We start from the raw sequence: 14,773 nt of genomic DNA, 5'->3' as shown, positions 1-14,773 counted from the left end.
AAAAACAACTCAAAATATAATAATTTTATTTTTCGATAAGAAAGGGCGAACACTGATTTGAGAAAGATCACCAACACAATTGAAGATATGAACAGAAAAGGCCCATCAACAACATAAAAACTCATTAAAATCTTAAAAAATCAAGATATTTATGTTATTTAAAAAAAAGTCTAAATTGTACTATTGTTAATTTGACATTTTCTTTGTTTTTTTATATTTAAAAAAATAAAATAAAAAAAGAGTTACTAACACATATTAACCCTCTAAATTAGTTAAGTAAACAAAATTCATGAAAAAATAAATGTTTCATCATGTGTTTGATTGCTTTGGTGTATAATATATATTTTTAAAAATAAAAGATATATTAATATTTTAATTAATAAATTAAATGATATAATTAATAATAAATAAGTAAAAAAACAAAAATATTTTTCTTATAAATTTTCTTAAAAAGTAAAAATCTAAACACTCAAGTTGTCAATGGAGAAGCAATGGGAGGTCCGGTTCAGTAGGTCCGGTTCAGTAGATCCGGTTCATTTGAGCTTTCACATTCTTGCTTGTTTTACGTCGAAGTCTCTCTTTCTTCTTACAGGGAAACCACCACCTGAAATTCTCTCCGGTGGAGAAACAGGAAAGAAAGAGTAAGATTTCCACCGGAAAAAGGACGGAAATTCAGGTCGAAGAAAGTTTCCGGCGAGGAGAAAATAGAGAGAAAGAGAGCTGAGCTGAGGAGAAGGAGAAGAAGAAGGAGAGATGTGGGTGTTTTATCTGATCTCGTTACCCCTAACGTTGGGAATGGTTTTCTGTACATTGAAATACTTCGCTGGACCAGATGTGCCTAAATACGTTCTTGTCACCGTCGGATACACCTGGTTTTGCTCTCTCTCCATCATCATCCTCGTCCCTGCCGACATTTGGACGGTAGACTAATCGTACTCTCTGACTTACATTTTCTCTTTTGTTCTCGATCATCTTGTTAGTCCGCGTTCATGAAATATATTTGAATCAGTGTTATTTGCTGTCGATTCATTGAAGAACCAATTTTCCCCCTCATAATTGCCGATGTTGTTGTTGTTGTTGTTGTTGATGATAGTTATTTCTGGTTAAAATATGCATCTGCATTTGGTCTGAAATGTGAACATGCGATTAAAAAACAGTTGCAGAAGTTAACTCAATTCTAAACTTTAATCCAATTGTGTGATTGGATTTGGATTTCACTGTTACAAACATATGGATGTTTGCCTGCCACTTTATGTGCTTTCTTGATTAGGGTTTTTTATTCCTTCAGCCAAATTGTGGAATTATTCTAGGGTGTATCCTTGGCAAGATGTATGACACCTCAAGTCCTGCTTATATGATATGCTCATTTCATCCTAAATAAGAAAATATTGAAAGATAGTTAACTAAATATTCATAGATTCGTTACTTATATACAAAACTCATAAGAAGATTGAGTAGCTGTCTGAATGAAGAGGAAGATATGTTTATTAGTCATTTGCATTCACTGTTAGAGTTTCGACCATACCTCCTTGTAATTTTATTTTCCTATTTTGTGGATTAGGGTTTTTTTTCTGGCTGGTTAGATTCAGATGGCCGTTTGTTGTTTTGTTAGTCTGGAACACCACTTGTTGGCTAAACCTCATCTCCAAAGCTGCTAGAAAACTTTGCTGTTATTGTACATGTTTATTTATGTCACTAATCCATGGTTAATTTAGTACAACCTTATTAACCCTTGAGAACTACTTGTGGTTACATTGGATTATTGAAAGCAATGAGCTGGTGCTCTGATCCTTCTTCACTCTAGTGGTAGTTCAGACTCAACAATTGTCTTTGTTAGATTGAGTGTAGAAGAACATCAAGTTATGAAAGACAATCCAAAGAATAAATTGATGCACATTTTAGTCACAAGTTATTCAGGAAACTATTAGTTGGCAAGGAGACATTAACAAACAAAATCAATGCACATGGCAATCCAACAATTTACTTAGTCATTAGTTAAGGCAATCCAAAGAATAAATTTACTTAATCATTAGTTAAGTTTGATTCTTTTTTCCAGTGATATAAGTTATGTTTATTGTTTTCTTGCGATACCTATCAGGTTCATATCTTTCTTCTTTTCTTCCTTGTTTTGTAAGTGCGTTTGTCTTTCATTTAGTAAACTAAGCCCTGTCTTTCCCAGAAATGCATATTGTTTCAAAAAAGTTTATTGTAAGTGATATGTCAACAATTATTTGACACATCACTTTTCATTGATATCAATTACAATTTCATATTATCATCCATTTGTTATGTTTTCTTTCCTCCTTATCTTTGCTTTTAGCTCAAGTTCTAATTTCTTTTTATGATACTTTATTCAATTCATTTTCCCTTCTTCTTAGTGCATCAAATTTTCACATCTTAAGTTATACTTCTTTTTTTTTTGTGCAGACATTAATTGGTCTTCATTATGGTGTAATATCTTTCTTTTGGAGCTGGTCCTATTGGAGTACATTTTTACTTACCTGGTATACTCTTATTATTAATTTTTTTGCTTCCAAAGTATGCTCTTATTTGATAAGTAAGCATATTGATGCTTGTTTGACGTTTCATGCAAGTTTATGCATTACAGGTTTGCTCTCAGTAGATAAGTTTGATATTCTGTTAGTTCTTCTATTGTCGATGCTTACTTTTATGGACTTTAAATTGTTGTCATTACCATGAGTAGTGTTGCCATTATCTCTGAATTAGTGTTACCTATTGACAGTTCTTCATGTTGTTCGTATGGCTTGTGTGATATAGTTTATTTGTATTTAATCCAAGTAAACCACTATTCCATCATCAATCACATCTTCCATTAAATCATCAACTAAAATACTAAAACACCCCTTACTTTATTGTTTTAATCATTTTAAAATTTTAAATACTAAGGATAGTTTGGTAATTTTACCCAAATAATTCAAATAAACCACTTTTTACATTAAACAAGTCACCCAAAATTCGGTTTATTTAAAAAAAAAAACTACAGCATACAAACCCAAATAAACCACATTTTACATTAAACAAGTCTCCACATTATATACCATGCTTCAAAGCAATCAGACAATATTGATTATCCTAATATTAATTAGGTAGATAAGTATTAAGACTAATTATCCTTTTAGTCTTTATCTAAATAATATGTTAACATGATAATTATCTAAATCCTATAATTCTTGGAGTAGTTCTCTATCCTAGACTACTCTGTGTATTGTGTATTTAGTAGAGGGCATGAACCGTGAATAATAGTTACCACAATTAAACTCTCTTATTTCCGCATTTTTTTTATATGTTTACTGTACCAAGTTATTGTGTTTCTTAAATTGTTGTAGTTCCATTAACTCTGTTGAAGAATTATTAGCTTTGATCCTTGATTGTTCATTTGAATTACAACCTATCAAAACACATGTACTTTTAGAATTTTGAATTATTTCATGGTTAAAGATGCTTATAGTCTAATACTTTTAATATGCAGGGCTGTGGCACCTATAATGCAGGGTTATGAAGATTCGGGAGACTTCACAGTATCAGAAAGACTGAAGACAAGTGTGCATGAAAACTTAGTCTTCTACGTATGTGTTGGTTCCATTGGACTTTTTGGGTTGATACTGGTGGTGGTCTTGCAACACGGGTTTGTTTCCTACTATCCTAAATAATTTACTGTTTTCCGTGTATCTTTTTTTAACAATAAATTCCATCTCTTGTCCACATTTTGGGATGAAAATGAATTCTAAAATGCACTATAACAAGACTGTGTTATGTGGTATTTCCTGATGTGTGAGTTACAGAGAGTTATTGTGAGGGATTAAAGACCTCTGATTTTTTGATTAATGGAATGTATCATGTACATTTATACAAGTGGGTAGTTACCACTACTTAATTGGTTCCTACATCAAAACATATAACAAGAACCCACTTCTCAATTCCTAAATAATATGATTTAGTTTTCCACAGGATGTATAATGTTTAATCAATGATTTCTTATCTGAGTTTCATATTTCGTGAAAGTGTTTAAAAGTCATTCATGTCACAAGCATGCAATATAAGCTGTCTTATTTCTTAAGGAATGGTAAAAAGTTGTGAAGTTACATGTAAGCCTCAAAGAGTGTTGTATGGCATCTTATTGTGGAAGCCTTAGAAAATTGAACACCTAGGTCACCCTCAAACGAACAAGCCTAAATACAGGAATAAGAAAAAAAGATAGTCATAGTAACAACAGCCAAATCAAACAGATTACTATGAAGAAAAATGAAGAGTCAGTCTACCAAAGCAGCATCTTAAGAGATAGACGGATCCCCTCTAGCTGAAATAGACCAGGTTCCACACCTTAGCAGACTTTCTCCATGGAAGCACAGTAAACCTTGAACCTTACTAGTCCAAACCACATAAAGTGGCCTCACATAAGCAACTCACCCTGAAAGCACAGGCAGGCTCCCAGCAAGACCCAGCTACCTAACAAACCAACAACAATCCAAGATCCAGATAAGAAAGCAATCCAACACTTGGGAGTACTAGAGCCAAACCTAACCATCCAGGAAAACCAGAAAAATGAGTGTCAGATATATATCAGAAGGCAACGTCTTGGAAAAATCTAAGGAGAACTTAGTCTTCCTTCCAAACTCCAGAGACCAAAGTCCTACCTCCTGTGATGCCAGCAAACTGAATCTTTCCACCACCATAATTTCCAACATTCCAGTGAAAGGTCCAGCATCAACACCAGGCATCAGACTAATGTAGTATCATCAAAATCCAGGAGAAACGTTAGAAAAGGAAGCCGCACAAGGCTTATGAAGAAAGATATCTGTCCTTTGTGCTGCATACCTGTCCTTGAAGTTACTCTCTTGCTTCCTTTCTGCATTAGCCATTTCCTAAGTTTTACCCTAGTATGATTGACTTGTAGTTTGGTCATAATCATTTTCAGAGTGTTCCTTCAATGAAAATGAAAGTTTTATTTCAAAGAATCATATGGAAGGCTTTCTTTCGTTTTTTCTTTTGGTAGGGTGAGATTCGAATAACCCAATGTCATAGGGTAGGTACTTAGCCATTGTGCTAATAGCACATCCCATGTAGCAGGCTTTCTTTACTTAATGTTACTTTTCCATGTCAGGCACACCTATCAGAATCCTATCATCCCAAATAATAATGTTTTCTCTGCAGGAGGGTTAATGTTCTTGGTTTAGCCATGGCTTGTTCTAACACATTTGGGCTAGTCACTGGTGCATTTCTTCTTGGCTTTGGTCTGAGCGAGATTCCGAAGAGTATATGGAGAAATGCTGATTGGATCATTCGTCAAAAGGTTCTCTCTCATAAAGTGGCTAAAATGGCAGTGAAACTTGATGATGCTCATCAACAGTTATCAAATGCAATTGTTGTAAGTCTTATCCCTGGTTATAATTAGATTTGGTTTATTGCATGTTTGATTTTTCTGTCATTAGTGTTTTATGGAAATCAAGGTATTGGTTAATGCCCTCCTTTTGAATGTTATATTTGTCATGCATGGATAGCTGAAAATCCCATTTTTTGTTATTTCTAGTTTTTTTACTACAAGTGAAAAATTCCCTTCAAATATGACACCCTGTTTGCTTTCTTGGGTAGGTCGCCCAAGCAACATCCAAGCAAATGTCCAAGCGTGATCCTTTGAGACCCTATATGAACGTTATTGACAACATGTTGGCAAATATGGTAATTATCATCTATTGCATGGAAAGCTTTTTCTTGGAAAAGTTTCCTCAAGCAAGCTTACTCTATAAATTTCCCTTTATTGTTTAAAAATAATTTTCTCTATTTAGCATCTCAAGTGTAATATCCTGTTCCAGCTTACTGAAGATCCATCTTTTAAACCACAAGGTGGAAGACTGGGAGAAAATGACATGGACTATGATTCGGATGAGAAATCAATGGCAGCACTCAGGCGTCAACTTAAGCGAGCTCGAGAAGAGTACTACCGGTACAAAAGGTACATTTTACCTTTATGAACCATCATTCAAACACCTTTGACTATCCCTTTGTCTAAATTTGGTTAGTTTCATCTGTTGTGGATATAGCAATCTAAGATTACTCTCCTCAAATACTTCATCTGTAAACAGGAAATGCGCTGTTTATTTTTCATGCACTCATGCATATATTTTTTCTATGTTCTTTTGATTGACAACTAGTGGTAACTTGTTTTCTATTTCTCTAATAGGTTATGAGATAGGCTCTGTCTTATATAATTTGATCTTGTTTTATTTATTTATTTTTGCAGTGAGTACATGAATTACGTTACAGAAGCCCTCGAATTGGAGGACACAATGAAGAACTATGAACGGCGCGATTCAACTGGATGGTTCGGTTAAATACTGCAACTTTTATCCTTTTGCGATTCTACGTATACATCGATTTAGTAGAGATGTGCATTACTTTATGCGATACAGCTGGATGGTTCAGTTTAATTTGTGCAATTTTTATTCTTTATTGATGCCTACATACATGGATTGAGTTTAGCTATGCATTTTATCCCAACTTCATGATGTGTTTTCCCTTGACATGCAGAATGTTTTGCCTTTTTATCTGTTTTAATCTTCAGTGCAATTACCAGGGTATCTTATTGTAGAATTATTTTATGTGCCACATGGTTAGGTTTGTGTTTTAGGGATGATTTTGAATACTATGTGATTAGTTTTGATTAAGATATTATATGCATGAGATCTTAAAATAGATGATCTCTATCATGTAAATATAGGCATTCTTAATAATACAATTTCTCTGTTTCTTACATGTTTGATGGCAAATATCATTTTGTTTCCCTTATGTGCAGGAAATATATATCAAGCTTCAGAAAGGAACGGATGGGGAGACTGGGATCTCTTCTCGATACAATTGGTAAATACCAAAACATTACACACCTAGGATTATTGTCCAGGAAATCAATATGGAGCTATAACCCCTGATATAGTTTATGCCTGAGATATGAGGCTTGTGTGGAGGCAAATGGTGTCACAATTTCTGAGGGGCATACTTTGTTGATAAAAAAATGTTAAATACACAGGATCATTTGTTGGACATTGTGTTATGGTTAAAACCCAAATGACCAAGAACATAGAATGGGGGGATGAGAAGATAGATAGCAAGGGATGGGAAAAAGGTAGAGGTGAAGGGGATGGGGATGGGGATAATAAATACAAGAAGAGATGGGAAAGGAATGGCATAAGCCTCAGATGGGAAGCTTGGAGAAATCCTCCATTGCCGATAGACGTCTTTCAACTTACAAATTAAACATTATAATCTAACCTAACTATTCTCTACCTAATATACTAACTCTATTTAGTGGACCTTATAGAATATAACCCTTAAAGATGGGATAATAAATACAAGAAGAGATGGGAAAGGAATGGCATAAGCCTCAGATGGGAAGCTTGGAGAAATCCTCCATAGCCGATAGTGTCTTTCAACTTACAAATTAAACATTATAATCTAACCTAACTATTCTCTACCTAATATACTAACTCTATTTAGTGGACCTTATAGAATATAACCCTTAAATAGCCCATGATCATTATATAATATAAATAAGTCACGACACATTGACAGATCAGTTTGAGTTGACTATATTATCTAGTTTTGTTCTATAATTTTTCTAACTTTAGCTCATGTTTTGCATTTTAGAGTTTGTTTGGCTGTGTATATTAAGGAAACAAGTTCAGAAAGCATTGGCCCTGATATTTGGTTGCATTTCGGCTGCGATTCTTCTTGCTGAAGCTACTATACTTCTTAGTGGAGTAAATTTATCGCTATTCTCTATGCTCGTAAATGCTGTTGGAAAAGAAGAGGTGTTTGTGCAGGTTTGTAGACAATATCTGCATACATATTTTGACTGAAAAAGGTTTTCATGGGTTAAGATTCAATCTTGATCTCAGAAAAAGAAAAGATTTGGTGTGATAAGTTGAAGATATCTTCTAGTTTCTCTTTAATTTTAGATGCATGTATTTTGTCTTGTGTGATATGATTTTCCTGAAGTTTCTATCAAAAGATGACCATAAATCAATTTAAGAGTACTATGATATTATTTTAAGATCAAGCTATTTATTGTAATTAGAAGTAAATATTTCTTGTATTGCTGACAAGTATATCACAAAAAATAGAAGTGGGGAGTGATCCTAATCTAATAGTTCAAAATGGAAAGTTCAACAGCTCCAAACAAGAAAACCTTGTTATTCTTGAATGTCCTTTAGTTTGACAATGGCTGATTTATATCTCAATGGACAATATGGGGGTGTTTTTTTCTGTAGTTTGACAATGGGCTTATATTTATTTATTTATTCATTATTATTATTATTTTATAACACTTTTCCTTTTCCCGAAAGAAAATACTTTTGCATCTGTATTTGGACGGCCAATGAATTTCTCGATGCAAGTTCAAACACGTTTGATATAAAAGGTGTTTGAATGGGATACATTGGAAATTGCGCCTCCTTCTCATGCTTCCGAGGCCAAGGATCCAATTGTCCGATTACAATGAAATTTGGATAGCTTGTAGATCTCTTCAAGGTGACTTTTTTTTGTCCCTCCTAACCCGATTCATTGCTGCCTCCACCTATAAGAGCAATTATATCATCAACACCATATTTTAGGCGTATTTGTATCTGGATTTGTGCCGGACTAAGTTCAGATACAGTTACCAAACGGGAACCCCATCGGGATTAGAAATTCAAAGCTAGTTCCCTTCCAAATTGTAAACCCCCTTCTCTACCTCTTTCTCTTTCTCTTTCTCTTTCTCTTTCTCTATTCATCTTCATCTTAAGAATTGCCTCTCTTCAAACAAGTCCTTGACACAGAAAAACACTCTCTTCAAAACCAGGGAAATCATGCCCCATAATAAGACTAAATACATCTATGTCCTGTTTCAACGTTTTATTTTTTTATTTCCTCACTTGTCGTATTAATGTTGTTTACTGACAATCTTTTGTCCCAGGTCGCTGCTTTTGTTCCATTAATGTATATGTGCATTTGTACGTACTATTCCTTATTCAAAGTTGGAATGCTGACATTTTACTCTCTCACTCCACGGCAAACAAGTTCAGTCAGCTTACTTATGATATGCTCGTAAGTCTCCTTTCCTTAACATTCGTCTTCCAAGGGATTATGAAAACGAAATCTGTTCAAGTTATTCTCATGTTGTGACCCCAATGTCTTACCAGGATGGTTGCACGTTATGCACCGCCAATTTGCTACAACTTTCTATATCTTATCCATCTTGAAGTTGATCGAAAACGCAAAGAAACAGTTTTTGAGCAGGTTAGTTTCATGTTTGTTGAAATTGTTGATATGGGGCAATGGAATATGGTATTGGATTTTGATAATTTATAACTCCATGTTTAGGTAAGATAGGCTAGAGAATTTATAACACCATGTTGAGTAGATATTTTCTAGTATTGGTAGTTTAATGTTTATCCATTTGAATTATGAGAAAGATTATGGTGCCAATAGATAAAGAGGTACACTCGGATTTATTAAATTCATTGTCAACTTCTAAAGATATCACTACATGCTTACCTCTCTACATTGCACAAGTTCTCTTTGTGGTTTTGAAGTGTTCAAATCCACTATTGCACAGCTTCTGCTGCACTGATAGTCAGATGATATATATTGCTTATAACTTCCCTAGTAACGTTAGGGGTGTTATCCTTCAATATTTTGTGCAATAAGTGTAAACATGTCTTTTAGCGTATCCAATGTCTCGTTAGCTTGAGGATAAATGCGAGAAAGATGGTGAAAAGAAGAGACAGTTATACAAACGATGCTTCTTTTGGATGGGTAGAATATGGTTAGTCATTAGTGAGAATTGGAGAAAGAAGTTTGACTAAAGATTTCAAACTGATGGCCCTGGAGGAAGATTAGGACAATTCAGAAAAGGGGAGTAAATTAGTAGGATTTATTACTGAAAGACAAAAGAAGTACATTTTACCCTTCTCAAAATGAAAAAGAAAAGGGGTTTAAGTATTTGAGCTGATTTGCACACAAAAGAAGGTATTCAAGTGGAAAGGGGACAACTACATAGAAAATGGATGTAAAAAACATAATAAAATATGTGGTCGAGTGCTATATGGATAGCATTTTCTTACTAATAGAGGCTGTATTTATACTAACAGCCTGCATAACCACTCATGGTAACTCAAGTGATGAGTATTGAACTTTAGAGGTTAAGGCCTCAAATTCAATTCCGGCTAAAAACACCTTGATTAAGGTAAGAGGTCATGGCGGTGAGATGCTGTGCTAGCCTCCTCTAGAAAGAGAAAAAACATTGGTCTAAAATAACTCATTTATGATAGTTAAAGTTGTAAGAGTCTGTTTGAGGTCTCAAGTTCAATTTCCACTGAAAATAGCTTTATTAAAGTGGGGATTCGGCTGTGGGATGTTATGCTAGCCTCCTCGAGGGATATGTCTAATAAAAAAACTAACTGTTTATAACTGTATCAGTTTAGATTATCTTAACAACATATAATTAATTGTTAATCCACCCACATACTATTCTCTATATTGACACAAACCATATTTTCTCTGTATGTGCAGAGAATGGGGAGCATGGATAATGTCCCCTTTTTTGGCGAGGGATTCAATAAAATATACCCCCTTATCATGGTTATATACACTTTACTCATTGCAAGCAATTTCTTTGACCGTGTAATTGAGTACTTTGGAAACTGGAAGATATTTAGATTGCAGCGTGAAGCTGATAACACCGATGGATACGATCCATCTGGAATGATTATTCTACAGAGAGGTGCGTTTATTGGCCTCTTGTTTGTTCTTAAATACTCTTTTTATTCTCCAATATATAGAGAATTTTAAATTATTATCTCTTTTGCATTGGCATTATGAATCTGGCCTTCTGCACATCCTTTATGATTTGAGCTTATTAACAACAACCAAGAACTATAGTAAATGGGTGAACAAATGCTCCTTTTATTGTATAATCTTTTTAGAGCGTTCATGGCTTGAGCAAGGACACAAGGTTGGTGAACTCGTTATTCCTTTGGCAAGGAATTTTAACAACACAAATGAGGATCCTGAATCTGGGACCAGTGCTAAGGTATGATGAACTGTTTCCATTCTTGTCAGGAGAATTACTGCTTTCACTCTTTCATATTAAGATCTAGATCACACGCAACTTACAGTAACTGGTGTTGTTCACCTGAAATGGATATCAAGCTATAAACTATGTCTATGGTGGTTCTATGTTTTTTCTTTCAATTTTTTTCTTGTCTTCTCTCTTAAGAATTACATTTACTTCTGTTGCAAGATAAGATTTGAAAAAATGATTCTGTATTTCTTTCTTACATGGACATAGCTGTTTAACTGAAGAGATCTACTGTGTTATAGATAATATCCATGCTTCTCAAGTATAGGATCATATTTATCTATCACCTTTGGATATATAAGAGCATGTAATAAACTTTCAACTAAACTCTGGGCTTCATTTGGAAACTTGGAAACACTTTTGTATCTGGATCTGGCCTAAGAAATCGCCCTCCAAATACGTTTTGTGTGAAATGTGTGGTTGTCTGAGATACGCAAAAAAAAAACATGCAACTTCAGTGCCAATGATCGAACCATTCGATGACAAAAAAAAATGGATAGTTTGTAGATCTCTATCTGGATATTGGCTGTACTAAGTTCAGATATACCTTCTCCATTTGGAAACACTTTTTATTTGTGGATCTGGATCCCGATGAGAAACCTTCTAAATTGAGCCCTTATTTCCTAACGGAATCCCATCTAGATCGAATGAGATGATGTTTAAGCCATTTGTTTGCATTTCTTTAATTGTAATGTAGTAATCTGATGGATACATCATACATGACCTTGTTATTACAGCCATAGTTTCCTTAAGAGCTCTTTTCTCTTTATTCCCTTATTTCATCATCTTTTGCTTTACATTTGACTAATATATAGCTCTAACTAATATTGTTTAATCCTCTTTGTTTATTTTAAGGCTGCTATTGATATGAAAGGGAAAGCTCGTTTGCTTGAGACTGATAGACAAGATTACTTAGAATCCTTAAAAACAGTGACTCGAAATGAGACCACTAGAGAATCCATGGGAAAAAAATACGCCTCAATAAGAACTCAGCAAGCAAAACAAGAGATAAATGCAGGTCTGATCGAGAATCCAATAGCTGAACCACCTGCTACTGGAATAGCCTCCTCGACTTGGGAATCTATGAAGACGGGATTACAGAGTTTGAAGACAAACATAGGAGGAGCGAAGAAATTCCTTCCGTTGAAGCAGGTTCAAGATCCAGCACATTATGGTGGGAATTCTTCTTCGACTGAATCGCTCGATGAAATATTTCAGAGGCTAAGACGACCCACAGCTGAACACAGAAGCATTCGCGATGATTTCTTCGATGATGACGATGATGCGCAGGATGGACGTGTGATGGAGGTCAAGAAATCGGGGGCCACAAGATGATAAGTCTTTTTTTTGTAAACATATTGTGATATTGTAAGATGGGGAACAAATTATTACACAACTGGAAGAAGATATACACATTTGAAGAAGACATTTATAAATATACTAAGATAGGAAAAGATACAAGCTTAATTAGTGGAATTAACACTGATACATTCATAAGTTGTAATTTTGAATTTGGATCAATTGTTCATTTAACTTCTTTTTATCAGGCACTACCTATATATGCTTATTGTTTGAAAAGTTGTGTTTATGTATGAATTCTCGCGAAAAACAACTCAAATATTATTTGAAAACAAATTAGGCTATGCTTTCGTTGCTAATGAAAATATGGAATCCCATAATCTAACATTTTTCTATATAACCAAATTATTCTTGTGTGGAGACTTACTGAAGTTAAACTGACGAATTGTTTGTTACTAATGACGAATTGTTTGTCATAGTAACTTAGTTAAAAAGAAAACCATTTTTTTTTTTTGTATTATCTCCCTTTGATACTGAAATGCAAATCGTTTACATTTTGAGAAAATTTCAAACCATCTCTTGTGTTTATTGGGTGGTTTGATCATTTCGATCGGTTTTATTTGTTTGTCAAAAAATAATTCTAAATAATACCAGTATACCTAAAATTTGTTTTAAAAAATAAATAACAAAAACTATTGTCCTCTCTTTCATCAGAAACAAACACATCGAATTCGCATGTATAAAAGTCATAGACTTCGTTTAGGCAAACGAGAGATAATCTCATTTTATGTTGATCGTATCTGTATGACTAGCCTTACGGATGTTGAAAGACTAGTTGTTGAGATTAGAAATTCGGAGAGATTTGATATGGGCACGAGGGATGTCGTACAGGCTGAGAAAGAATTAAATAAACCAACAAGTTTTCAAGTATTCGTCTTCAAAACCCATGGTTGCGATGCCACCCCGGATGTCAAAAAAGGGGAATGCTGGCAGGTGATTTCTATGGAGCAAGAAGGTCCCCATTTTATTTTGTCGAGTCTGATCTGAACATAATTTCAGACAACTCTTTTTTAGTTATGGGATCGTGTAAAATGATACAGGTGGTGCAGTGTCAAAAGCTGAGGTCATCAACACACATCCTATTTCAGATTTGTTGTCTGAACAAGAAGCGATTGATCGGGTAAAAAATATATGATAGTCATATGTGGAAGACATAATCCAAGCCACTACTATTAAAATCATTTATCATTAAATTAAAAATTATTAATTGTCAATTTTCATTTACGATGTGTTCGATTAGGATCGGTGGATTCTGAGCCAGATTATGATGTCAACGGAAATATTTTAATGAAATTCTCGATACATAATATGGCATTTAATGTAAACAAATCCCTATTGAGTAAGATATTTGAATTAGAGACTAAAGTGTGACCTACTGTGCGCGAGATTTGTTGGATAATCTCGTTAAACCTAATAAATCATGCCCTAAATAATATCAACTCAATGATTTATATTATAAAATATGCTGAAACATATTTTGAAAATATGCTAAGAGGTAAGATTATTCACTTATTTTACTTTATTTGATTAGATTATATTTTATTCTGTTATTTATTTTCTTTTCAATTCAATATTTTAAGTATAAATAGGTTATGTCTAGATCTTAATAAAACACAATCAACAAATTTCTCTTTTCACTAAACTTTTCTTTCTGTAACAACAAATGGTATCAACGTTGTACGGCGTTCGATCTGTTTCAACGTTGACAGAAGAAAGAAAAAAGGTGATGAACAGAGACTAGGAGAACGAAGGGGTGATGCACTTCACGCCTCTCACGCGTACTAACTACGCGGATTGGGCGATCATAATGAAAGTGCATTTACAAGCGCAAAGCTTGTGGGATGTCGTTGAAATTTGTCCGGGAGGTCTTCGTGAAGATCGACGAGCTATGTCGTTACTTCTTCGGGTAGTGTCGCCGGAGTTGATCCAAACTTATGGAAGCAAAAAGACAGCCAATGAAGAATGAGACACTAAAAATCATGTGGGTCGGAGTTGAACGTGTCAGAGAAGCAAAGCGCAAACACGGCGGATATAGTTTGAAAACCTCGTGTTTAAAGATGGCAAGGGGTGGAGGTTTTCGACATTTGAATTGCGGTGATCGTCAACAAGCTCAAGGTGTTGGGCGATCCAATGTTCGAGCACAAAGCAGTGCTCAAATTTCTTCGTAGTGTGTCATGTGCATACAAGCAAATGGTGATGGAGATTGAGTCACTCATCAATCTGAAAACGTTATCCATCGAGGAACTCACAGGTCGACTCCTAGTCGTAGAGGAGCGCGACAAA

General features: G+C 34.5%; 1 protein-coding gene across 1 annotated transcript; it reads left to right on the top strand.

Moving 5' to 3' along the window:
- Positions 1-584: 584 nt before the first annotated feature.
- Positions 585-12,652, top strand: LOC124937721 (LMBR1 domain-containing protein 2 homolog A-like). The gene is made up of 14 exons (XM_047478040.1): positions 585-921; positions 2,428-2,504; positions 3,491-3,646; positions 5,173-5,386; positions 5,611-5,697; positions 5,832-5,971; positions 6,260-6,340; positions 6,812-6,876; positions 7,660-7,835; positions 8,966-9,096; positions 9,192-9,288; positions 10,564-10,774; positions 10,977-11,083; positions 11,987-12,652. Exons 1-14 carry the CDS (start codon positions 754-756, stop codon positions 12,464-12,466), a joined length of 2,190 nt encoding a protein of 729 aa, XP_047333996.1. The 5' UTR covers positions 585-753; the 3' UTR covers positions 12,467-12,652.
- The last annotated feature ends 2,121 nt before the right edge of the window (positions 12,653-14,773 follow it).

The sequence above is a fragment of the Impatiens glandulifera genome, chromosome 5 (assembly GCF_907164915.1).
Source record: "Impatiens glandulifera chromosome 5, dImpGla2.1, whole genome shotgun sequence".
Classification (NCBI taxonomy): Eukaryota; Viridiplantae; Streptophyta; class Magnoliopsida; order Ericales; family Balsaminaceae; genus Impatiens; species Impatiens glandulifera.
This window is presented reverse-complemented; position numbering and strand designations above follow the sequence as displayed.

Excerpts from the sequence above, each read along its gene's own strand:
- LOC124937721 (XM_047478040.1), top strand. The coding sequence starts at position 754 with ATGTGGGTGTTTTATCTGATCTCGTTACCCCTAACGTTGGGAATGGTT. Across the intron at positions 5,972-6,259 it reads GAGTACTACCGGTACAAAAG|TGAGTACATGAATTACGTTA; the intron begins GTACATTTTACC and ends TTATTTTTGCAG. Across the intron at positions 10,775-10,976 it reads AATGATTATTCTACAGAGAG|AGCGTTCATGGCTTGAGCAA; the intron begins GTGCGTTTATTG and ends TAATCTTTTTAG.